Below are 27,263 nucleotides of genomic sequence, written 5' to 3'. Positions count from 1 at the left end.
ATTGATCTTTTCAAGAACCATCTCTTTGTTTCATTAATTTTTCTCTATTGTTTTTGTTTTCAATTTCATCAATTTTTTCTCTTATTATTTCCTTATCTGTAAAATGAAGTTAATCTTACTCATCTCATAGAGTTGTGAGAATTAAATGAAATGGCGTATAGAAGAACTTAAAGCAGAACCTGAAATGTCTACATTTTTGTAAAATGTGATTTTTTTCCACCCTCAAACTATGTTCCTTAATGGAATCTCCTACTTAGGAATTATGACAGTTAAAAAAAAAAGGGGGGAATATACCTATGCTAGTGTCTAGAATACCTGCCCAGAATTTCAAGCTTTCATTTCTTAAGGTATGGGTTTTTTTCTCAGAATTACACTTGACCCATGTTATGTTTAGATTTACAATATATACAAATTTAAGAGTAATAAGAATTGTTTAGTATTGCAAAATGTTCCTTAGCCACCATGGCAGCTATTACAAATACTGCAGGAATTGATGAGTACTCCAGAACCACCTGTTGGGATGTGAAGAAAAGAAAGAAAATGGAAAATGGCCACTTGGCACCTCTGGCCAAGTGTAAGAATCTATTGAATTCATACCATGTGAAACAACCAATTTGACAAGTTAACCATATGTGTTATCTCTTATCAAAGCCCTTCCCCAGCTTTGTACTCTGCATTCCAGATCAGGCTCTGTTTCCAGTGTGGGCTGCAGTGCAACCTGCCAACCTTCACAGCATTCAGACAAAGTCCCTTTTGCTTCAAGGACATGGAAAAGAGATGTGGGAAGTGTTTCCTTGGGGCCCAAGTGGTGTCATTCATACCAGTAGATGGTTAGAGTTACAAGTCTCACTGTGTATACACATACATATACAACACATTACATACATATATGTATACATTATATATACTTGTATAGAATGCACATATTACATATATATTTCTTATATATATAATAATATATAACACACACCTATTTCAGCCCAACATCTCAGAGTTCTTTCTAGCCTTCTCCCTTTCTGTTTGTAACTATCATCTCCGGTAGTGAAAAACATGGCTCTCATTATCCTCAAGGTGTTTAGTTATTTGCTCGATGTAGCCAGTCTCTGAACTCATTCTCGCACCTGCCATCTCCACCCAACTCCCTAGGCCCACCAACTCATACCACTGTCTGGCTCCCTAACCTCCTTTCACTGCCCCATATCTCAGCTACCACGCTGACCCCTCCACTCTGGGAAGGGAAGGAAAGATGAGCCCAGGAGCTTTCTTAATATAGTATATTATAAAGCCAATTAAATGAATTTATTACTTCTAGTTGTTTCATTATTGAAAAGCAGGAACTCTAGCCTTTTTTGGTGAGAAAGAGTTACTTCTTGTTGCCTAAACTGAAATATTGAACAATCAAGGGAAGGTGTGTGAGATGCTCTCTCTGGGGTAACACGGAAAGACTGGGTGGACCCACTGCTTCTGCTGCAGGTGCTCCTCTTGTGGCCAGCGCCCAATCAGCTGGGAGGGGTTAGCACCGAAGAGAGCGTGGGGAATGCTGCCTGGTGAGTGCCCATCCTTACTAGCTTCCTGCGAGCTATCCCTGTGAATTTTACGTTGCAAGCTATCATGCAGAAAGTGGACCAGCAAACATCCAACATTTTTATCAGCTAGTTTTACTTTATAAAAACATGGATGGCTGAGAGAGCATTTTGTGAAATACTTGCTAAGGAAAATGAAGAGTGAATTTAAATTTTTTTTTATTTATACCCTTTCTTGTATGAGAAGTCCTACAGAGATAAATGCAAGAATATAAAAATAAATGAGGAAATGGAAAAACAAAAAAATCAAAAGATAGAAGTAAAAAGTAAAGTGCATATAGATGTAAAGAGCACTGTGGTAGGCTACTAGTTTGGTGCTGAGTTTCTTAGAAGCCAGGGGAAGGAGGGAAAGCTGATTTATGGTGATGAGATGAAAATAAGCCAGTAACTAATGAAACACACAACTCTTCCTGGGACTGAAACATTAAAAAAAGTCTCCTTTGGGAATCTGAAGGGATCAAGGAATTCGATATTATAAAGTCAACAAAGTCACTATATAAAGTAAATATAACATGGCTGAACACCCACTAGCGCCTAGTTGGTTAATGTTTTCTCCTTTGTTACTCTCAAAATAATTCATACATTTACTCTTTTCTCTACACTATTTAATTAAGAACACAGCATTACTGTTAGATTTTAGTGTAGTAAACCAAGCGATGCCTGTGCCAGGAAAGAGGATTAGATTACGTGTTAAAGTAATACTGTATTAAGGATTGGGTTATGTGTTAGTAATACTACGTTAAGGCTTGGGATATGTGTTAGTAATACTACAGTAAGGATTGGGTTATGTGTCAGTAATACTATGGTAAGGACTGGGTTATGTGTTAGAGTAATAAGACATCAATAAACGCCAGGGATGGAGATAGTACGTTTATCAGTGATGGATGTTTATGTTAATAACTAATTGGTGTCTACTAACAGACATGTGGAAGATGCACTGTGAATAAATATGGCAGGGGTCACTGTAAAAACTCAGGCACTATATGACTGTAGCACAGAAGATGGAGGATGAGGCTATTTTCCACTGCAACTGTCCTTCCTGTTAAAACACTGGGACTAAAGTCCTTTGATAGAGTCAGCTTCTTCTTCTAAATGTATGCGTTAATTTACTGGTTTTTCTAAGAGAATGATCATGGGTGTTGCTCCTTTAGTTTGAGCTGGTTCATGGTCAGCACAATGTGACCTGGTACCAGCACCCTAGGCTTCACTATGGAAGAGGAGAAAAGGGAAAGAAATAGTGTCCCATCATCGAACAAGTTTCATGTTCCAGAAGAAAGTTCTGCTTTTCTGGTTCTGTGTAATCATCGTGTTGGATGGAAGGGAAACTGAAGGTCTTTCCACTGAATTCATGGAATATTAAAGTTCCAGTCCTTGAACTTCGCTATGACCTTCTGAAATGTTCAAGTCCCTCAATGGAAAACATGATTAGATCTGCTCTCTTATGCTGCTTTTCCTGGCTGCTGACACACAGTAGATTTTCAGTGTTGTATTCTCTCTTCCTGCAAGTTTGCTTGGATGACTGAGCTTGCCATTGAATTGTCTTTGTTTGCATACTGGTTTCCACGTACAAAATTAGTTTAATACTGTGGAAAGTATTTTTTTCCTAAGCAAATTACAGTACAGATAGTCAGAGCAGAAGTGTGCACTGTTGCTACCTCCCCTCGCCTGCAAATGAATCATTATCAGATTTTCGTAGTGCTGTTTGGATGGCGTACTTCTCCTTATTTGATCAGTCCCAAAAGACAGCCCATTGTGGTGGTTTTATGCTATGGGAACTAATTTTGGAACATTAAGCCAAGAGATTTATAATAAAATCAACATATATTTAATAATCTATGTACAGGGTATGACATTAGGAACTGTATGTGGAGTTGATGCCAGAGAAGCGGAAAATAAGACTTGTACACAGTCCATGGAGCAACAAGAAGACGCTAAGAAAAGTCACGGAGGGGAGCCCAGACAGAGGAGCACAGACACAGCTTTGTTCTGCCCTTCCTGCCACATCCTAGCTGTGTGGCCGTAAGCAAATTAATCCAGCACCACTACCACTTCTGCTCTTGGGAGTGCCCAAGCCTGTGGATTTTGAAATGAAAGCAAGTGGAAATGCTCCTAGAGCAGTTTGGCTCGTTCTCAGTGGTTTTTCTTAATTAATCAGACTGGCTCCCAGTGATCTCTGTGTCTACTTTTAGGTCCTTACAAACCATTCCTTTAAAAAATTGTTCTATCTAGTCTTTCTTCAGGTAAAGATTTTTTCATTTTCTTTATTTTTTGAATAGGTGATACAATTCACATGGTTCCAGATGTAGAGGGTATGGAGAAAACTGTTGCTCCTATCCCTCTGCCCACTCCCTTTATCACTGTCTGACAGTCTGGTATCCTTCTAGAGATACCCCGTGTGTGTGGAAGCAAATGCATATCCTCGTCCCTTTCTGTGCACAGGTGAGGGCATAAATGGACACAACATCTGCACGTGGTGTGCTTTTTCTCTGAACAGTTTATTCTGGAGGTCATAGAGAGGCTCCTTGTTCTCGTTTCCATCTCTGTGGCATTGTTTCCTCATTTCTCAGTGTTTGTCGATAGCAGTTCAGGACCTCATTCTCTCAGCATGTTGGGTTGTAATTTCCCTGGGCCAGGACATTTAAGCTGATTAGGTGGTTTTCTTGGATTTCAGTTTCCTCTCACTAACGTTTGGTCTACCCTTTGCAGGGCAAAGACCATTTTGGGGTGTCTATGTAAGAGGGAAGACAGAAGTATGGGCAGAACTGCGAGAGCAGCCGGGGGGCTTTTGCCCTACCATTTTCAACAAACCTCAGCTCCTTTTCTGGATTAGCTTTCCAGACAATTGTCATAAAGGTTTCTGCCAGCCTTGTCTTCATCCAAGGCTCTGTGTCCTGTTTTTCGGTTTTCGTACGTGCTCTCATGTTTGCCGGAGCACGTTGACAACGACCTGTACAGTCACGCTGGTTGCTTTAGGAGCCTCCCCCCTTTCTTTCTTCGGTTGGTGTCTGTTACTCATTGGGGGTCAGAATCTCCCCCTTGGAGAAGCATCATGTGTGACTTTGGACAAGCTGCTCTGCCTCTCTGAGCATGTGCCCTTATCTGTAAGCTGAGGTTAATCACACCCATCTCAGGAAGCTGCGATGAGGAAATGAAATGGCATATGCGAGGAACCCAAGAGCAGAACCTGAAATGTAGATATTCTTATAAAATGTGATTTTCCTCTCAAACCATCTTCCTTAACAGAATCTCCTACTTAGGAATTATGGCAAGAAAAACAAATCCACCTGCCTTAGACTCTGGGGCATCTTGCCCAGACTCTTTCCGCTTTGCTTTCCCAAGGTGACATGTTGTTTTCTTCCAAAGTTACCATCACTTGTGCTTTGTCAACCAATTCCTTTTTTCGTCAAAATTAAACTTTTCCTTTTTGGTTCCAAGCAGTGAAATTAGGGCCAGGTTTTGACTTAATATATGGAAGAATGTTCTAATAGCCACAGAAGTTCAGAGAAGTGTGTTGGCCCAGAAATAAAGAATTCCCTGTTATTGCTAGAGAGGTGTTCATTCTGCACTGAACAGCTAGTGGAGATGTTGTTGGGTGATAGGATTAGAAGCTTCATGAAAGACCTTTCCAGCCCTGAAGGGGTTGCTATTAAGGTCAAAGACATTTTCTTAGATATCTTCTCTTGTTTCCTTCCGCGTGGGAGATACCATTCCAGGCCCTAGGGTTATAAGATAGACGAGGTCCTTGAAGACTCCCAAACCTGCATCTCTGCTCCAACTCGTGACCTACATTCTGGAAACACTCCTCCAATTGTTTGCTGAAAATATCTCGTGGATATTCTGCATGTGTGTCCATCCATTCATTCCTTCAACAAATATTTAGAGTATCTGCTATATTCCAGGCATCTTTCTAGGTGCTGGGGATGCAGCAATTAACAAAACAAAGGAAGCCTCTGCTCTCCTGGATTTTACGTTGCATTCTCATTGAAACTCACCCTCGTTGCAGATTTGTTTAACTGCTTCCTAGTCTAGCATCTGGACTCATCCTGACTGCAGTGCCGGTTTCCCTGTCACCCAGGTAAATTCTTGTGTTATCATTGTTAACTTCCTTTCCTTCTACGTGTATTGTCTTTGCTGCATCTGTCCACTTATTTTCATTTCCTCTGGGTTCCTCTGACCTTGCCCAGCATAGCTCTCTATCTAAAGCACAGAGGCTTCCCAGTTGGAGCTGCGCTGTTGTTAATGCTTGCTCCATACTCTCTTGTCCTATGCCATTGGGACCGGTTTGGGTTAATTAACTGAAAAAGTTGGTTAAATCAGGGAATCTTAAAACGAAGCATAGATACTTTAAAATGGTTTTTTTCACCTAAAACATACAAGTGTCTATTCATTCGCTGATCTCCAATTATAGGGTCAAGGCATTTTCTTAGAGCAGCCCTGTTGATTGGATTTTAACATCTGTCCACACTTGTAGTACATTTTCCATGGTTTCCATGTTTACAAATCTTCCCCTAATCTTTTACAGTTGCTTCAGCCATTTTTTAACGACTCAGCTTCATTGAGTCTTTTTAAAGCATTCAGCATTGTTTCAGAGGAAACAGTGTCTCTCTCTCTCTTTGTGCTCATGTTTCACTGGTTTACATAATAATTAAGTTATGTAAATAAAAGCACTGGTAGAGCTAGCATAAACAGGTTTGGAACAGACACACCTGACTCCTAGTACACACAGACACCCAAATGGTGGAGCAGAAGTGCACAGTTGTTGGGGAGAGCAGCCGACCAACCAACAGTATTCATCTGGCCCAGGGCGTTAATCAGTATATCTTATTAAAAATGGGGTACGTTGGTTATTTTGGTGAATTGGTTATCTGTAAACTGTTAGGTAGAGGGTGTATAAGAGAGCAAGTTTTGTATTACCAGAGTAATCTTCCTAAACCACACCTTTCATCAGACCACTTCTCTGCTCAGACAGTTCAGGCACTCCTCACCAGGTAAGGAACCAAGGGCAAACCTCTCGCCTTGATTCAGCGTGATCCCATTGCTGCCTTATCTCGGTCCCCTTTCGTGCCTTGAGCTCCAGTCCTGGGCCAAGGGTGGCTTGTTCTCTGAACACACTCAGGACTTTCCCACAATCAAGCCTTTGTTCACTCAGAGGAACAAAGACACGGCCCGGCCCGGCTGCTGGGCCCTGCTTGTCTGGGATGCGCATGTCCATGCCAGACACCTCCTCCCACTGCCCCCCTGCCCGCTCCTGCTGCTCTGGACGTTGATGGAGTGAAAGGACCAGCTCATAAGCAGCACCTCCTTCATAAAGCCTTTCTTGCTCTCACAACAGGATGTGCTTTTCCCTTTTAAAGGCCCTCTGTAGCACTGCATTTGCAGTGCTAAGACGCTCACCATATCCCTCCTTGTACTGTTTCTCTTTCCTGCCTAATAATTCTGGGTTGCTTTGAGTGGAAGCCAGTTTGTTGGACCTGCTGGCAGCATATTCAGTAAGCAGGCACATGCCCAGTATGGGTGAGGCCTCTCGTTTCCCTTTATCTCATCTTCTCCAAAGCCTCTCTTTCTAGCTTTTATTCCCGGCAGGGAGGCACCCCCAGGCTTCAGTCATGCCAACTGATTCAGAGTGGGGACTGGGCCCTTTTTAGATGGGAAGTAATGCATAAAATCTTGAAGGGTTACTCATTTATCTCCTTTGACTTTAAAAAAGCAGCTTTATTGAAGTACAATTTACATATCATAAAATTTCACCCATTTAAAATATGCAATACGATTTTTAGTAAATTTACTGAGTTTCAACCATTCACCACAACTGTTTTAGAAAATTTCTGTGACCCCAAAAAGATCCCCTGTGCTGTTTCCAGTCAATCCATTTCACCCCCAGCCCCAGCAACACTGCTTTCTATCCTGCACATCCTCCCTTGACTTTTCCTGCCATCTTTCATCATTGGAGTGTTTTTTAGACTAGTGTACATGCAATCTGCCTGAGGAACTTTTCCTCTGATTCTTTCACTACGCTTTGTGACCCTCTCTTTTACTGTCTCTCCATGTTCAAGTTTCTCCTTCTTTTCTTTCTTATGTGAGCCTACTCTGTTTAGCAAGTTGGCCTTTGGCTTATTAAGAAAGTTGAGGTTTTCCCCTCTCCTTTAGAATATGGAAAACTTGATTAGTGTCATGTACAAAACAGATACTGATATCTATTTATGGAATAAAGCAATCTAAACCTCTCTAAGGCATGGAAAATTTTATCTCCTGTTATATTCAGTGCAGTGCACTGCACATAAAGCCACATTAATTATTATTTTTTGGTAAGAAAAATGATATTGTTTTTATTAAATGATTAATGCTTGATAGCTTAAAAAGTTTATGTAATGTAGAAAAGTACAGAGAAAGTTAGAGCATGCTCTAGAACACCAACTCTCAGAAGCAACCAGCGTTAACTATGGTGATTATCTTTCGAAACATCTCTCTCAGGAGTGACACAGCCATAAAGAGAATACTGATAGAGTTGCTAGCTGGGGTAGGCAGCTTTGGATGCAGTGGGAATCCGCCAGACATAGGCATCCTTGAGGGGTAGGCCTGCAGCAGGAGCAACATCTGACCACATGAGGCATGGAAGCTGTGGACACCAGCAGCACTGGGTGGATGGCAGGCTTGGCCTGTGGAGCAGTTCCATTGACTGAGACAGGAAGAGTGGGGAGCAGTGGCAATGGGGGGCCTCCTTGTGCACTTGAGTGGAGGCTGGAGGTGGAGGCTGCTGCAGCTGGACTTCCTGAGGGAGTTCTGTAGGAGAGAGAACATAAAGAGCACGTGCTCCAAGTTCACTGAGCTCTTGCTTTGAGACCTTGGAGGCCGCCATACTCCTAGGACTCCCAGAAATAGTTGGAGGGAGCTTTGCAGTGGGGATGAAGGTCAAGTTACAGTAGTAAATGACTAGAACCAGAAAAATACCGTGTAATTCTATTAACGTGACCCCATTTCTACTCCTAGGCTTGTGCAACCTAGGGAATCATAGGTTATGCAAATATATAGGTAGGTATTCAGTCTAGACCCTTCTTTCACATATAATGTGAATTCCAGAATCTTGAAGGCCAATGATGATTTTATACCAAGCTCCAAGGGAGGGTGGTGGGTAGATAATAGAGCTCCTATAGGCTCAGGGGTGGCCTGAACATGGTCACTTAATGAGTCAGTGGCTGAGACAAGTATAGACAAGGGAATTTTTGCATTTATAGTGCTAATTATCATATCTCAATCTTCTTTCATTTAGATTGTAGAGATGTTATTTGTATTTAAGTTAAGCCCTGTTAAAGATAAAAATGTGCTGTCTGTAATTCAAGGATTTTCAAGATTTTTCCGCAGTTTATAGTTACTTATTGCAAGAAACAATTTGCTTTTCTTTTTTTTCTTTTAAAGATTTTATTTTTCCTTTTTCTCCCCAAAGCCCCCCAGTACATAGTCGTATATTTTTTAGTTGTGGGTCCTTCTAGTTGTGGCATGTGGAATGCCGCCTCAACATGGCCTGATGAGCGGTGTCACGTCCACGCCCAGGATCTGAACCGGCAAAACCCTGGGCCACCGAAGCGGAGTGTGTGAACTCAACAACTCAGCCATGGGGCCAGCTCCTGCTTTTCTGAATCTTGAAATGTTGTCTTCTCTTTCAAGATTCTGTGCCCAGCTTCTACTGGAGGCAAAGTGGTATAGAAGGAAAGAACAAGTGCTTTGGAGGCAATAGACCTGAATTAAATTCCAGCTCCTTACTTTCAGTCTATATGAACTTTGGGCAAGATCACTTAATCTCTTTGAGCCTGAGTCCCTTACTTGTAAGAGGAGAAAAAGAATGGCTACACAGTCAGATCATATCTGATTTAGCTGGACTTCAACACTGAGGAAGTATACTGTGTTGTATAACAAAACAAAAGGTAGGTGAATCAAAGGCTGTTTAATTTGTGGGCTCAGTAATGTCATTGAGGTTCAGGTTCTTTCCATCTTTCTGGTCTACCATCATGACCATGTTGACTTGGCGCTCTGGCTAGCTGCCCTCACCATCTTGAGATGACTGCTGTGGTTCTGGCCATCTCGAGTAGAGAGGACAAAGTCCAGTGGAAGAAGAGGGCATCTCTTCCAGTATGTTCCTTTATGGGCAAGAGAACTTTCCCCAATCTTCCCACCACCAGACCTCCCCTCATGTGGTGTTGGCCAGAATTGGGTCACAAAGCATCCCTAACCCAGTCATAGCGAGCAAGATGGAGTCGCTGTGACTGACTTAGACTATGTAATTAAGATTCCCTCCTGAGCTAAGAACAGTGTGACCTTCCATCAGCATCATGTCCATGGAGTTCTTTAGCAAGAAAGAAGTAGGAAATGGGTGATAGACGGGCGATCCCCAGTGACTGTTATTCCTGTTTTGTGGTGTTACTTTAAGTTTGAGATAGTTATTTGGATCATGATTCTTTTCAAAGGAGTAGACTTTATTTTTTAAAACAGTTTTAGGTTTACAGAAAAATGAATGGAAAGTATAGAAAGTTCCCATATATCCCCTAACCAATTCCCCTAGATTCCCCAGTAATTAACATCTTGCATTAGTGTGGTACATTTGTTACAGTTGATGGGCTAATATCAATCCACTATTATTAACTAGAGTCCACAGTTTATATTAGAGTTCACTCTCTGTGTTATACATTCTGTGGGTTTTGACAAATGTATAATGACATGTATCCACCGCTGGAGTATCATATGGAGTAGTTTCACTGCCTTAAAAGTACCCTGTGCTCCACCTGGTCATCCCTTCCTCTCTCTCTCCAAACATCTGGTGAACACTGATCTTTTTACTGCCTCCATAGTTTCGCCTTTTCCAGAATGTCATATAGTTGGAATGGTACAGCATGTAGCCTTTTCAGACTGGCTTCTTTCACTTTGCAATATGCATTTAAGGTTTCTTCATGGTTTTTTTTGTGGCTTGTGAGTTCATTTCTTTTTTAGTGCTGAATGATATTCCACTGTATGCACCACAGTTTGTTTATCCATTCATCTATTCACCACCTTGGTTGCTTCCAAGTTTTGGCAATTATGAGTAAAGCTGCTGTAAACATTTGTATGCAGGTTTTTGTGTGGACATAACTTACCAACTCATTTGGATAAATACTAAGTGGCATGACTGACAGATTGTGTAGTAAGGACATGTTTAGTTTTATAAGAAACTGTCAAACTGTTTTTCCAAGTGGCTGCACCATTCTGCATTCCCACAAGCAATGAGAGTTCCTGTTGCTCCACATCCTCACCAGCATTTAGTGTTGTCACTGTTTTGGATTTTCACCTTTCTAATAGGTATTAGTGGCATGGATAACGATTTTTTAAAAATCTTGGACAAGAGAAAATTTGAACTCTGATTAGCAATTTGGTGAGAAATTATTGGTAAGTTTTTCAGTTGGAATAATGGAATCGTGGTTTTGTCTTTTTAAAAGAGTCTTTATCTTTAGAAATACATACTGCAGTATTTACCAGTGAAATAGGATGTTTGGGATTTCCTTCAAAATAATTGAGGCTAGGGAAGAGAGAGTGGATAATGGTAGATGAAACCAGTTTGACCATGAGTTGATAATTGCTGAAACGGGGTTGATAGGTACATAGAGGATCATTATAATATCTCTTTCTACTTTTGTATATGTTTGAAGTTTTTTATAATAAATGTTTAAAAGTAAAATTTGATGTCATGTTATTAAAAAATAGTGGACACTTCAGTGTTTAGTAAAATTATAAACTGTCTTCTATCTTCTAGTACCACCTTCAGATTAAGCTCAGTCCTTAATAGTATTACGGGGAAGAAATGACTATCTGTTAAATAATTGTATATGTACTGAATTAATAATTATTTAAAGAATCCTCCTAGAAACTGAAGAATCTTTTGGTAATATAAGCAATTTTACCTGAAATTATTTTAAGAATATATGTGATTTTTTCAAAGTGAATTTTTTTATTATTAATGTTATTTTTTATGTATTTATTTATTTTTTGAGGAAGATTAGTCCTGAGCTAACATCTACTGCCAATCCTCCTCTTTTTGCTGAGGAAGCCTGGCCCTGAGCTAACATCCGTGCCCATTTTTCCCTACTTTATATATGGGACGCCTACCACAGCATGGCTTGACAAGCGGTGCATAGGTCCACACCCAGGATCCAAACCAGCGAGCCCCAGGCCACCGAAGCGGACTGTGCAAACTTAACCCCTGCACCACTGGGCCGGCCCCTAAAATGAATTTTTTAAATTACAAACGCAAAAAGCAGTACATGCCCACCAAAGCAAAATAAAAAATATATATGGACAGGCAAAAAAAGAACATAAAGGACGTAAAAATCTTACCCACTCAAATAGAGCCACTCTTAATCAGAGCCTTGAGGATTTCCAAACCCTTTCCTCCATATCTGGGTATTTGTATTCAGATATTTTTTGTTTGTTTATATGCAAAAAGTAAGAATTACATTCTTAATATATGTACCATTCTGCATTATAAGTTAGTACATCTGACACACTGTTTTAGGGGCTGCATAGGACCCCATTGTATGGCTGCATCATAATTTATTTAACTAGGCCTTGTGTTAAACATTGAAGGTTTTCCCCCAGCTTTTTGCTGTTATAGACACAGGGGAATCAGTGCAGCATTGTTAAGAGTACAAACTCTGGAGTTAAATGGCATGGATACTATGCAGAAAAACGTGAACATAGCAGGCCTGGGACATTATCCTTAGAAAGTCTGCTTGCAAGGTTGGCGCTTGGCTCATGTCTGGGAACTTGGATTTCAGGATGGTTTCCTCCACCCCAACTGATAAGAGAGGCTCACTGTGCCTAAACTGTGTGCGCAAACACTGAGGTTTATGCTGAACACCTGCATTCCTCTGGAAGTCGGGAATTTTGTTAGGTGCTAGGCAGAGGGTGCCTTTGTGACCAGTCCTCAATAAAAACCTGAGCACTGAGTCTCTAGTGAGCTTCCTTCATATACAACATTATACTTGTGTTGTCACAAGTTGTTGCTGGAGGAATTAGGACACTCTCTTTGACTGCACTGGGAGAGGATTCCTGGAAGCCTGCACCTGGTCTCCGTTGGCCTTCATCCCAGGGGCCCTTCTCATTTCTTGAATCCTTTCACTGTAGTAAATCATAGCCATGAGCACAACTACCTGCTGAGCCCCAAGAGTCCTCCTAGTGACTCTCCAAGCCGGGGGGGTGGGCTGGGGCACCCCTGACACACGTTCCAGTCCTGGCTCTGCCACTTTACAGCTGGGTAACCTTGGGCAAGTTACTTACCCTCTCAGTCATTTCCTAAACTTTGAGTTAAAACGTAGTTTTATCTTGTTGGATTTTTATGAGGAAGTAAATAAGTTAAAATAGATAAAGTTCTTAGAATAGTCCCTGGCATGTAATTATTTCTCAATAAATGTTAAGAATTATTATCTTGGAAACTAGATGTTTATGTATATTTGTAATTATTTCTTTTGAATGAATTTGTAGAAGAATTGCTGGGTTTATGGATATGCACATTTTTTTTCTTTTTGTGTGTTCTGATCATAAAAGTGAAATATGTTTATTGTTAAGGCATTAGAGATACTTGCTATGGAAAAAGTCCTTTCTAACTCTATTTTTCAGATACAGGTGTTTGTAGTAATTTGCTATATACATGTCCAAATTTATTTCTACATATACTAATATGTACAATACAATATAGTATTTTTTAATAAAAATGGGACCATGTACATATTATTTTATTGTATATGCCTGAATATAAAGGACTCCTTATATACAATAAGGATTCCTAAAGACCTTTTTTTGTCCTCTTTAAATAAACACTTCAAATACAGATGAAATAGAAAATATATAATTTTAATGTCTAATTTATCAACTTAGATATACCTTTACATTTGAAATCACACATTATGTAAAATGTAGTAATTTCGAATTACGTTGTTGCTTTTTTTAAACAAGCATCACAGGCGTCTTTGACGTGACCATCAGCCATCATCACTAGAGGCATTTTGAGGTTAGTTCACAGTGGTTCTGGAGCACATCAGCTCCACTTCCTCCTGTTGCTCAAGATAAGCACTCTGATTCCACTGGAAATTTTATCCCATTCACCTAACATTCAGGCAGCTGGTTTTCATTTGCCCTGTATGTGTGATTGCCACAGCCTGACTTCTTACTACACTGCTTTTAAAGTTATCTTTAAAAGATTTGTGTACAGTGATGTCTAATACTTAAAATTGTGAGGTCATGCCCTCAGGACTAAGTATTATGAGTGTATTAAATTCTCTACCTCCTTTTAAAATGGTTTTATTAGGTAACCTCTATCAGCATCTAAAACTGTCATTGATCAAGGTTGTTTCAGGATGTGTCTTCCTTAAACAGTATTTAACATTGATTGGATCCTGGTGTTTTTTTGTTTTTTTTTTTAAAGATTTTTTTATTTTTTCCTTTTTCTCCCCAAAGCCCCCGGTACGTAGTTGTATATTCTTCGTTGTGGGTCCTTCTAGTTGTGGCATGTGGGATGCTGCCTCAGCGTGGTTTGATGAGCAGTGCCATGTCCGCACCCAGGATTCCAACCAACGAAACACTGGGCCGCCTGCAGCGGAGCGCGAGAACTTAGCCACTCGGCCACGGGGCCAGCCCCGGATCCTGGTGTTTTTTTACAAAAAATATTTGGGGGGCTGGCCTGGTGGTGGAGTGGTTAAGTTCGTGCACTTCACTTCAGTGGCCCAGAGTTTGCAGGTTCGGATCCCAGGTGCAGACCTAGCATTGCTCCTCAAACAGTGCTGTGGCAGCATCCCACATAAAATAGAGGAAGATTGGCAACACATGTTAGCTCAGGGCCAGTCTTCCTCACACACACACAAAATTGGAGACAATTGGGGAAATTTTAATGTGGACTGTATCCTATATGATATTTTGAAAATCTTCCTAGGTGATAAGGGTATTGTAGGAGAGTGCCTTAGGAGAGCATGGGGGATGTATTTAGGGGCGCAGCGGGATGACGTGATGATGTCTGCAACATAGTTTCAAACGATTCAACAGGAAGAAGAATGGAGAGGGCAAGAGAGAGAAAGCACACTGGTGAAGTGTTTGCAGTAGGTAAAGACAGGTGATGGGTAGATACGGTGTTCCTTGGAGTGTTCTCGCCACACTTGCCGAAGAATTTGAAAATGTTCAAAATGAAAAGTCAGACAGTAAAGAAAGACTTTCTTCTCCTTCAATATTATAAAAATATTCATCCATGTTTATGTCTAGGACTTATATTTTCATTTTTTATGATTAAATTTATTTTGAATTGGAATTTAATTTTGGCATAAAGAGGATATGGATCTCACTTAATTTGAAGTAATACATTATATTCGTTTAAATCTATTTTTTTTGGAAATTTCCATTTTGTTGTAACCACACTGTTTTGCTTAAGTAATTTTATGGCATGTTTTTAATTCTAATAAGGTGACTCTCTCCTCTTTATTCTTCCTTTTCCAAATTTTCTTAGATTTTCCAGTGTCTTTATTCTTCCAAGTAAATTTTGGAGTAAACACATCAAGTTCATGATTAATTTGAATTTTGTTAAAATTATAGATTAATTTGGGCAGGCTTGATGTTTTTATAATACTTAGTCTTCTCATTCAATAACATAGGATTTCTCTGGATAGTAAGGAATCTTCTGGAAGTTCAAGTAAACATCCCAGAGCTAGTTTGTCTGAGAAGTTAGCATTTTAATTGTATTATAGAGTTAATAAATATGTTATTTAGTTCACTTGCTATATATTAGATATTAAGGATGCAAAAATGATTAAGACAGCATCACTGTCACTCAAAGAATTCACAATCTTATAAGGAAGAATGGTTAGAATAATGTGGTTCTTTGGGAAAATACAAGTATTTACAAGGTACAGAAGTACCATGAGGGAGAGAGTATTTAATTCTGGTGGGGATGGGCAAGCTCATCAGAGGAAGTGATGCCCAACCAAGAATTTAAAAGATGAATAGACATTTTCCAGGCAGCTAGGTTATAGAAGAGTATCAAGTCAAAGGGAATATAGTAGCTATAAAAGCATAGAGGCCTGAAACAATAGGGTAAGTTCAGGGCACCACAACTGGCTTCATGTTGCTGGGTGTCCTTTTGAAAGATAAGGCTAGAATGACAGGGCTGGACGTGGGGAAGGGTCTTTGTGTACCATACGGAAGAACTGGGGACTTTATCGTAAAGGTAGAGGGGAGCTATGGGGAGCTTTTAAGCAGAGATGTGATATAGTCAGATTTGCAGTTTTGATAAGTAGAGTGGAGAGTGAGTTGAGCAGTAGTAGAACTTGAAGCATCGAGTGAATTGGAAGCTAATGCTAATTCATCCCTGTATGAATTAAAGGCCTGAATTAAACAAGTGCCTCAAAGACAAGAGAAAGGCAAGACTTGAAAATGTTAAGGAGATAAAATACACACAGGACTTGACTCGATATTATAGACTATAAAAGAGAACCACAGGAGTCCAGGACGTATCTTGGGTTGGTGTCTTACTTGCCCAGCTTTCATTAAGAGATACACATTAATTGCTCAGCATTTTATGGGATTAATAAGATGACTCTTTAGTTTCCAAAACTCTCTAGGTAAGTATGTAACTGTTATGTAAATTGAAGTTCTGGCACTGTTACAGTGTTGACAAACTCAGCCCTTTTCTACCATTCCATAAATATTTTGGAAAGTCAACCATCTTTTCTGCAAAAGGGGGGTAAACTTGATCTCATGTGAATTTCTGCTCTAAAATCATCCCATGCAATTTATTGTCCTTGGTATATTTGCTTCTATGTGTCAGGGTTCTGCTAGGTTTTGTAGATTATACAAACAGACTTATGACTCCTGCCTTTGACAAACCAGTTTTGTGGGAGAAACTAACTCATGGCACTACTACTAAAAGGAAGTAATGTATAAGAGCTGACTTGTTTATGGTACAGCCAATAAATTCATTCTTTTGTTCATTTGTTCCTTCCTTTGTTCAGTCAGTCAGTCCATACTCTCATTAAGCTTGCACTCTAGTGGAGAGACAATAAACCATTAAACAAATAAGTATATAGTATACTAAATGGTGATAAGTGTCACGGAGGTCAGCAAAGCAGGGAAGTGTGTGTGTGGAGTCAGCTTTACTATTTAATGTGGCGTGATGAGAGAAGCTCCTCTTAATAGAATGATATTTGACCAGAGACCTAGGAAGTGAGAGTGATCCATGTGGTGCATGTAATGTAGGAATGTGGGGGAAGATCATTCCAGGGAGAAGGAACGGCGAGGACAAAGGCCCCTGGATGGGGGCATATTTGGCTTATTTGAGGAACAGTAAGGGGGCAACTGTAGCAAGAGCAATGTGAGGGGGGAAGGTGAGTCCACTGATGGAGGGTGAAAAAGATCTTTCAGGGCCTTGGAGGCTATTGTAAGGGCTTTGGCTTTTCCTCTGAGTGAGACAGAAAGCAATTGGAGCATTGTAAGTGGAGGCATGACAGGATTTGACCTAGGTTTTAGAAGCATCACTCTGACCGTTATGTGAAGGTTAAACTATAAAGAGGCAGGGGCAGAAGAAGGGAGACGGGTTAGGAGGCAGTTGTAATAGTCCTGGTAGGAGATGACTATCTCCTTGGACGAGGTGGTAGCAGTGGAAGTGGTGAGAAGTAGTGAGATGCGGTGGCATTTATGATATATATATATATATATATACACACACACACATATACACCGACATATTCCATTTACAGAAATGGAGAAGACTATATGAAGCATCTATGGAAGAAAATCAAGAATTTGGTTTTGTTCCAGTTAAATTGGAGATCCCTATTAAGACGTCCAAGTAGAGGTGTCAGGAAAGTACTTGGATAAATGAGTCTGGAGTTCAGAAGAGAGGACTGGGCTGAAGATATATAGATGGCATTTAAACGCCACAAGTTGGTCGCGATGGCCAAGTTAGAGAAGAGATGACCACGTTGGATAGAGATGGCTGAGCTTTAGGGCAGTCCAGGGTCTAGAGGTCAAGGAGATGAGGAGAAACCAACAAAGGGGACTGAGAAGAGGCTACCAGGAAGGTGGGCAGAAAACTAGGAGAGTGTGGTGTCTTGGAAGCCAAGTGAATAAACTCTTTTGAAGACCTGAGAGTGATCAGTGGTATCCTAAGAGGTTGAAGGTAAGATGAGAACTGAGAATGTACCATAGTGGTCAGGAGATGCAGGAGACAGAGCCTACCATTCCACTCATGATTTTATGAGTCCTAAATATTTTCACTGCAAGGTTTAGTTAGTTCCAAGTGTTTTCACTGTAAGATTAACAATCAAAGTCGTTCAGGGTAATTTCCATAAGTTAGTCATTTCTGATAGCAGCAAAAGTTTCCACTTAAGATTGATATGCATTTTTATTATTAGCGGTAGTATTCATCTTGAGTAATGGGCAAGTCTTTGTTAATGCATTATTTTTCTTCATCGCCTTCGTCTCAAGAGTTGTTTGTTCGTCCATTCATTCCCTCACCCCAAAAGTACTTAGTAAGCTCCTGTCCTATGCCAACCCTAGGGTTTTTTTGTCCTGATAAAAGATCTAATTTCTCACGCGCAGATTTTGCCTTCCCGGCGGCACTTGGCTGCAGCCTCCCCGCAGGGGGTTTTCCAGCCTCCCTAGTCCCGCAGCCGTTCTCAGCGTCGGCCCCTAGAGGCCTTCAGTCGGTCAGACGGTGCGTCCCTCCCACCCCTGGGAGGCACCCTTTTTGGTGCTCTAGAGCGGTATGCAGATAAGTTGGGCGGGCGGTATGCAGATAAGGTGGGCGGGCGGCATGCAGATGAGGTGGGTGGGCCCCGCCGGCCTGGCAGCCTCGAGTTGAGGTGGGTGGGCCTGCGAGCGGGCGCATGCAGATGAGGTGGGTGGGTGGTATGCAAATGAGCGGGCGGGCGGCATGCAGATGAAGGGGCGGGCCCGGCCCCGCGGGCGCAGAGCGGCTCCGCCGGCGGCCGCCGGGAACTGGAAGGCGCCCGGCCCTTTCTTTGACTGGAGCGGACCCGCCGGACGCAGCTGCCTCGCCAGCCGGAGCCGGCGCGAGCTGCAGCGCGGCGGACACCCCGTCCGAGGCCGGCCAGCCGGCCGCCGCCCGAGCCGGCCGAGCATGGGCAACCACTCGGGGCGGCCCGAGGATCCCGAAGCAGGTCTGTGCGGTTGGCGGGGGTCGCGCCGCGCCCCCTCCCCGGCCGGGCGCCCTTCCCCCACCCGCCTCCCGGGCCCTGGCCGCCGCGCTGCCCGCGGGCGCCGAGGGGGCGAGCGGGAAGGTGGAGTCCCAGGGTGTGATTCCTGCCTTTGGAATGCGCTAATGGGGTTGTGGAATTACCTGTGCCTGCTCCGCGACAAGGAAACGCCGCTCACCGTAAACACGCACCTGGAAGCCCTGGGTCCGCCCGGACGCGGCGAGGGGGGCGGGAAGGAGCCTGGCTCCGTGGAGAGGGGTCCTGGGCGCGGGGGGTCGTCTGTACAGATTTTACGGTGGAATCTGACTTGCCCCTCCTGTCTGCCGCCTAGACCGGGTCTCATATACCGTGTCTAGGCACTTCTTGCAGAGTTTCTAGGCATTTGCGACAAAAAGTGTGACTTGGCAGTCATTTTCTGGTTCATTGTCCATTTTGCAGTGCATCGTTTGCATGTCACACACTTTCTGGAGTCCCGTGGAAGGTGACAACCCGTCAGCAGATCTGTTACTCATACTCAGACCAAAGGCTTGATTGTGACTGTTTCTTACCCAAAATAGTCTCTGCTTATTTTAGGATACCAAAAATGTCTCCGGTTTATCAGATTTTGATTTCCTCAGAATTTAAGCGAGCTTGGTGGAGAGTCCAGTGGGCTGTAGTTTTCATCTTCTGGTTGGTCATCTTGGTCTCCAGCGCAGATTTAGATGCTGAGAACCACGGGGTTGCATTTGAAAGCAAAACAGAACATTTCTGTACTGTCGCAGGAAGCAAATGGAGTTTAATTTAGCCTCGAGAATTGCGTCTTGGCTGACTGAGGAGAGATGGTCGACCTAATGCTGGAATCCTGGAGTGGCAGGTGATGGAGTATGTGTTTCTGTGACAGAGTCAGAACTCTAAAGAATTTTTCAAGGGAGTAATTTTTTAATTTGAATTTGAATGAGGAAATTGAGGCTTTGAGAGGTGAAGTGACCTGTGTAAGTGACTTATCCCTTGAATGGCGTAATTAAAACTTTGGTCTTAGCCTCAGTCATTGTTCGCCGCTCACCTCCCAGTGCCTCAGCTGCCTGTCCTGGCAGGGAGGCCCAGCAGACCGGCCGTGTCCTTGGGGCTGGGCTGAGCTGGGTCCTTCCCTGGCAGTTTTGGTACATTGACCTGGTACAAGAAGCAGGATAGAAAACTTTGCCACACGGGAACACTGTCAGAAAAAATTTTAGAGATGGGGTTACTGCATCGATTACATAGGGGTAACTCTCTAAATTACATGGCACTTACCCAGACCTCTTTGGGCAGGATAACCAATATTTGCAAAGTAATGCTGTTGTCATGAACAGCCCTGTGATAAAGGATATGTAACATTTTAAAAACACCTCTCATTAGTATACAACTGCCCAGGTATTGTGAAAACTCCTGTGTATTATTCTCTTTTTGTCAAAATTGTGAGGAGACTGTCCCCCTCATTAGAGCCATTAAGAGTTATTTGGGTGCTTGTGTTCCAGTTTCCAAGTGACCATGCTTTTTAAAGCCCTCTAATGGATAGGAGATGAGAAGGACACTTTTATAGGAGTGACTTATTTTGTTGCATTTTTCAAAGAGTGCATATAATTTCAGAATGGGAACACAGTCTGATTTGCTGCAAGTAAAGATACCCGATTAGAAAATCTTAGGAAAGACTTTAAATGCTGGGCTATTGTTCCTGAAAGTGTGAGTTTAATTTTAACTGGTCTCTTAATGCTGTGATGAAATGCTAGAGAACGCATCAGTGAGATCCTGGAAATCGGAGTTTTGTTAAAGATGAATGTATCTTCAGTCTGCTTTACCCCGAGGGCTGGGGTGAGGTGGGGGCCTCCCACTGGCAGTGTGGTGCGTAGGACTAGAACCAGAACAGTAAGGCTTCAGTGGGTCCTCAGAGCAAGGGGCCCAAAGATGAGTTGCAGAGGTAAGGAAGGAAACAGGGAGGCTGGACGAGGCGAGAGCAACACCCATGTCTCATTTTTACACGGTTCCTGTTATTGTGTCGGTTCTGTCCTTTGAGACACAGAACCTTAAACAGAATTAGGAATGAAAGAAGTTTATTAGAGAGTACCACCCGAGAAAGATAAAAGGGGTGGGAAGCAGAATTGGGCTGGGAAGGCTTTAGACCATGGTACAGACCCAGCACTTATGACAGGAAAAGGGAGAGGCAGCAGGTTGGGGCAGAGCGCGCCTCAGAAAGCCGTGCACATCTGGCGAAGTCTTGGCCCACTGCTTGGGGAGCCCCATTAGACCACCCGTTAGAGGAGCTGCAGGTTGGGCAGAAATGGCCAGTGCCTTGTCCTCTTGCTGTGGTTAGTCACTGCTGGAGGCTGCCTGGGAAGAGTGTACCTTCAGCTCAAAAGCCAGACTGAGTCCTGGGATCCCGGTGGCACTAACACCTGTAGGTGTCAGCTGACTGCAGGCCCTGCAGCTGAATGCCAGGTTCTTTCTCAAATAGAGATCCAAGGGGGCACACCTTGCGGCTGGCTTCCACAGGACCTCAGTTGTTTGGACAGGGAGGGTCTATTTAAAGGGTAAATGAGGTAAAATCCCCGTCTCAGATCCTGCTTCCCGCCCCAGCCCTGCCTTAAAAGGGCAGGGGTTACCCCTGTCTCTTCCAGGTGGAAGCGCCTTGTCGTCTCTGCGGCACACCTGAGGCAGAAGGCAGGTTCTCAGCTGCTGCTTCTCTTCTAGCTCTTGAATTCGCCACGATGGCAGCAAGTTTCCTCTTTTGTGGTGTCTCTGATCCTCTTGAGTTGGGTCATTGTGACTTATTGTGGCATTGCAGGGTGGACAAGAGAAATGGATCAAGTAAAAGACAGGAAAATTTGCCTGAATGAGGGCAGCTAGAATCTGAACATGTTGATGACCACATCTCTTACTTTCTAGAAGGTTCCAGTTAATAGTCCTTCAATTTCCAACCAAGGTTATCAGTGCCTGAATTGTCAAAGAGGGCTGCTGGGTATAGTTGTGCACTGTTCAAAGGTATCTGGGTATAAAGAAATGAGTGGGCCCAGGTAGGGTTGTATCAATCCAGAGGACAGGGTGCCATTTTGCAATTTTACCTTTTTATGATCACACAAAGGTGCCTAGCATGCTCAGGGAGGCCTTAGTAGAAGGGGAGCTTGGAAGGCTTTCCTCAGTCTCACTACTAGCTGATATTGCTTACTGTTTACTTTAAACTTGCACGTGTGTGTTTAAGCAATGAATACGAATGATTTGAAACCAAACTAAAAGCTTCTACCCATACTCCTTCAGGTCCCACTCTTTATTAGTTACAGTTAATGCTAACCGGTTAAAGATGAATCCCAAAACAGCCACTTTAGACAGTAAAAGCTGATTTGTCCCTCACGTCACAGTCTGGTGTGAGTTGGGGGCTGTCCCGGGAGTTAGATGGTTGTTAGAGACTCAGGCTGGTGAGTGTTCATCTTCCGTGTCTGGCTCCCAAGTGGCACAGGATCTACCAGCGGTCGGGAGACCACCTGGAGGATCCTGCGGAGATGTGTGGTGCCCGTCGTCTCCACCCACCTCTACTGGCCGGCCCCAGGCACACAGCCCCACCCGGATGCCTGGGGGGGGGAATGTCCCTGCGGAGTGCCAAGCAGAGGACAGTACAGATGGTGGTGAATACTGCAGGCTCTTTCCAGGCATGATTTCCACTCTCAACCACATTTGTGTCAATATTTTATTAAGAAAATTTTAATCAGAAAAATGGAAAGACATATATAGGAAACCCTTATATATCCACTACCTAGTTTCTACAATCAACTTTTTGCTCCATTTGCTTTATTTGTATATCTGCCCATCTGTTCATCCTCTCTCCATCTTTTTTTTTTGTACATTTCAGAGAAATGGTGGTTATCTCTATAATCTACATAATATGCTATAACTATAGTATTTCTTGATTTCTTAGCTTTCGAGGCTGTCTACTAACCCTCAGTCTGAAAGCTGAGGAATTAAGTGCATTTTTACTACTATATTTCTCTCCTCCTCCATTCCTGCAAGTCATACTTAAATTTTCTTTTCTTTTCTTTTCTTTTTTGAGGAAGATTAGCCCTGAGCTAACATCTGCTGCCAATCCTCCTCTTTTTTGCTGAGGAATACTGGCCCTGAGCTAACATCCGTGGCCATCTTCCTCCACTCTATATGTGGGATGCCTACCACAGCATGGCTTGCCAAATGGTGCCACGTCTGCACCCGGCATCCGAACCTGTGAACCCAGGGCCCCCGAAGCGGAACGTGCAAACCTAACCGCTGCACCACTGGGCCGGCCCCATACTTAAATTTTCTAAATCTCGTTAGTATAGTAAAATGCTAATGGTGGAATACAGGTGGTGAGTATACAGTTTTGACTGTACACTTCTTTCAACTTTGCTATATGAAAATTTCATTTAAAAAATTTAAAAGTTCTAAGGAAATCTTCTATTGTTTATCACTTGTATTTCTTGACTAGCAAACTTTAAACAGTGTCCTTGGCTTGGTAAACGAGGATATAATATCCCTAAATTTCTTCTGCCTTTTCCCCAGCATCCTCTGTGCCCTGTTTTCCCCGCCTGCCTCTGTGTTTTACACGGTGAGAGCATTCTGTTTTGTAGTTAGCACTGTTGAATCTTCTGTGCATTGTTTATATGTAGATTGTAAAAATTGAAAGCAAATCAGCATTTAAAATATTAGGAACCCATGTGTAGTATTTCCTGGAGAACCAGGTAGTGCGTTTAGGTTTAGAGAGGAGGAAATGTAATCTTTACGGTGCTCAGCTTGTGATCAGTGACAGACCATTTTACTTTAAGAGGGAAATGGGAGGAGTAAGGAGATTGCAAAGGAGTTGGTACAAGTATTATAATTGTTGACTTTTAAAATTATCTTAACTTTTGTCCTGTTGTCCAGCTTCTTAGTTTTACTGATTGTTGTGGAGAATTCCCTTTCTTCTTGCAGACAGAAAGCACGGTGGTCAGAGCCAGACCACCTTGTTCAAGTTTTGTCGCTTCGCAGCTCTGAGACTTTGGGCAGGTGGTTTAAGCGCTTTGAGCCTCGGTTTCTTTAATGAGAAAAGCGGGTGGTAACATAACCTGCCTCATAGGGTTGTTGTGATGATTAATAGGCTAGAACAGGCTGGCACAGAGAAAGTGCCCGGTTAGCTGTGGCTGTTATGTCACTGGCCTTCTGACTTAACGCTCTGGTTTGGACGTGTTGGCTTCTGGTCCTGTCTCGCTCTCAGGTTAGCCCACCACTTCTTGGGTCCTTTCCCCCTTTTTGGTGTTCCCTTTGCCTTGGCTGGAGTATTTCCTATGATGCTCTATGTTGCCAAACTTTTATATATTCTATCATCTCTATACTCACCTTTTTCTTCCAGTTTTCCTTTTGACTTTTTAAATTTCGTCAACTATATTTTCTGTTTCCAAAATATTTTTTGTCCTCTGTTTTATCTTACTCTGTTTAGGGTTTGGGGTTGAGTTTAGGGGGAGGGAAGTGGAGTTGGTTGGAGGGCTTGAGCAGATGAGTTAATGTTGCTTTTGTTAATCGTTAGTTTTAGATTTCAGGTATTCAACAGAATTTTTACAATATCCACTAAGAGGAGAATAAAGTATGCATTTTTCTCTCATGTATTTTGTTTCTTAGAAGAATTTCAGAGTGGAATTAGTGTTCTGAGAGATATTTTGGAAAATGCACCCTTTTAGGATTAAAAAAGATGTGTGTATATATATGTGTATGTATGTATATGTGCGTCATATATATGTGTGTGTATATATATGTGTGTATATCTAAAAGATCATCGATCATACATTGTAAACAAAAGATAGGTAATATCAAATATATCTGTTATGGTAATAAATGTGAATGAGTTAAACTCCATTAAAAAAAGAGGCTCCTCCTTTAGATTAAGACAGAAAACAAAATATATGTGCTGCAGAAAAGCATATTCAGATGATACTTTGATTTTTAAAATTGTCATTTGATGTTGTGAATAATAAACTAGTTCTTTAAGCTTTCAAGTTCAGTATCTTTTTATTCTATTTATAAGTTCAGTAAAATTTAATTATCACTAATTAAGGGGATCTTTGATTAATATTCAATCCTATTTACAAACTTGGTTAATAAGCTTGAAATATTTTAAATTGTGTTTATTAGTTTAAAATATTTAGATTCCTGTTAAAGTCTGACAAACAGTCCGGTTTTTTAAAGTCTTATAAATTTAGTAATTATTCTTATAAACATAGTGATTCTCTTATGTATTCCAAAACACTCAGACAATCTCTCTTTATATGTGTGTGTATATATAGATGCACACTTTCAAATTAAAATTACAAATTAATTACTCAATTGCACATTTTAAATTGGAATTACAAGGCTGATCTGTAACTCTTAATGGGTCCAGTTCTCTTAAACATGGCACATATAATTCCAAATGCTGGTATTTCTTAATATGTAATACTATTAATACTTGTTGAGTTCTTTTAAATATTTCTTTACTTGATTCTAAATCCTTCTGGGATTAGAAGATTTTTACATGAGTGTTTTATTCCAAATAATAAATAATATTGGGATTTCGTCCCATATAGTTTTGGGGATTGCCTTCTCAGTTTGCTGAGGTTTTTTTAACCAACAGAGATCTCTGGCAGGAAGAACCGGATTCCTACCCCGGACTCCAGATATCGGCTTGAACCCCATTTGCTGTGATTGGAGCATATGCAAAGATAATCATGCATGATAAATTTTCTCAGCCTTTATCTGAGGATATCTGTATTTTGCCCTCATCCTTATTGATAGTTTGCCTGGATATAGAATTCTAGGTTCAAAATCTTTGTAACCTCTCTATAAAACTGACCTCAAAACTTGAAGAAGGAGGTGGTCATAATGCTCACGCACCTTAGATTCAAATTATATTTTATGTAACTCTTACTTATGGCTCATGATAGAAGCCTTTCACTTCTTTGTTAGGACCTATCGCTTGATTAGAGTTTGCACTTCTTTGGCACTTAAAGTATGTAAATATTTTCCCATCTAACTCCAAAGACCTTTGGCTTGATAGAACACTACCTGCTGTTTTAATGTTTTCTGTCTCTTGAGGTGGTATCTTTTTTGATAGTAAAACAAAGCCTGATTTAATTGTGGATATCTCTCATGCTTTGTTTGACTTGCAGTGTAATTTTACTGAAATAGTGTTGTCAATTAAAGATACCCACCCCCCCCCACACACACATGCACACACACACCACAAAGTCCCTTATGTCGGACAGGGCCTTCCATATTGACAAAAGTACAATTCAAGGAGAAAAAGTAGCAGTTACAAAATCCAGTACACTACTGGCAAAACACTGGAAGTGACTAAAGCAAAACCTATTAGAAATGCATGGAAAAACTCACAAGTAAAATGAGAGAATTCAACAGTGTGTCTTATACAAACAGTTTTTCTAGATTGTTCATGGAATGGTTGAAACACTGATCTATTCTAGACCAGAAAGAAAACCTCATTATAATCTCAGGGGAGATTTTACTGGTGACTCTGTGATGATAATGCAATAAAACTGTAGATAATAAAAGTTGACATTTTAAAAACTTAATCCATTTAGAAATTTTGACCCATATAGGAACTAGAAACTACAATTATGGAAAAATAATTATGACGTACTTAATAAAGTTCCAAATAATAAGCAAGTTCATTCCACTGAAAGCTTTTGTTATCAAAAAAGAAAGAATGAAAATATAAGATGTAATTACTGTACACAGAAAATTAGAAAATGAACAATAAAAGGAACCTGGGAAAACAGGAGGAAGTGTTTAAAAGGGCAGATTAGTGAAGTAAGTTACAGCTGTGTTTCTCTCTGCTCTTGCCCTCATCACCCAGCTCATTGCCTGACATATGGTTGGCACTTAGCAAATATTTGTTGAATAAATGAATATATGAATAAACGAAAAAGAAAAAGACACTGGAATTGAAGAATAAGAGTAGGTTCTTTGTTAAAACAATGAAGTAGATAAAGCTGTAGTTAGGCTACTTAAGGAAAACAAAGAGCAAAAAAACCCCAGAGTAGCGATGTAAGAATGTGTATAGTTAGAGATATAGAGATTAAAAAAAAAAAAATTTTTGATGAAATTGAAATTTTCTAGGAAGATGAAACTACTAAAATCAATTCATGAAGAAGTGAAACACTTGGAGAGAAAAGTAATCTTGGAAGACATCACAAAGTGACTAAGAAAATAGCTCCAAAAATAATTCTGAGCCCAGATGGTTTTGTAAGTAAGTTTTTCAGATAGAAGAAAAATATCATTTCTATGCTATTTAAAGTTGTCTAGTGCATTGTTTCCCAAAGAGTACTATATTACAGAGGGTACAGATAAATGATTTAAAGATAATGATTTAAAGAGGGTACAGATGACTGTTTCTTATATTAATTTCAAATGTGTTAGAAAAATTTTACGTGGTACATTGAATCTATGTCTGTTGCTTAGGATA

At 41.3% G+C, this 27,263-nt stretch overlaps 1 protein-coding gene across 24 annotated transcripts in view; it reads left to right on the top strand.

Moving 5' to 3' along the window:
- Positions 1-27,263, top strand: part of SPECC1 (sperm antigen with calponin homology and coiled-coil domains 1) — a 283,675-nt gene that overhangs the window by 121,788 nt on the left and 134,624 nt on the right. For 4 of the 24 annotated variants that reach the window (XR_011423525.1, XR_011423523.1, XM_070228267.1 and 1 more), the window contains exon 1: positions 18,512-18,763. The exons of 17 other annotated variants lie outside the window; for them this stretch is intronic. Coding sequence is in view for 4 of the 7 variants with exons in the window: in XM_070228267.1 (XP_070084368.1) it covers positions 18,517-18,763 (247 nt within the window). In the remaining 3 variants the exon portion in view is untranslated. Of the gene's footprint in view, positions 1-18,479; positions 18,764-27,263 lie in introns of those variants that run through there. 3 more of the 24 variants (XM_023653590.2, XM_070228273.1, XM_070228276.1) reach the window with 3 other exon arrangements.

The sequence above is a fragment of the Equus caballus genome, chromosome 11 (assembly GCF_041296265.1).
Source record: "Equus caballus isolate H_3958 breed thoroughbred chromosome 11, TB-T2T, whole genome shotgun sequence".
NCBI classification, from domain to species: Eukaryota; Metazoa; Chordata; class Mammalia; order Perissodactyla; family Equidae; genus Equus; species Equus caballus.
Note: the sequence above shows the minus strand (reverse complement) of the source record. Positions and strands in the feature narration are given on the sequence as shown.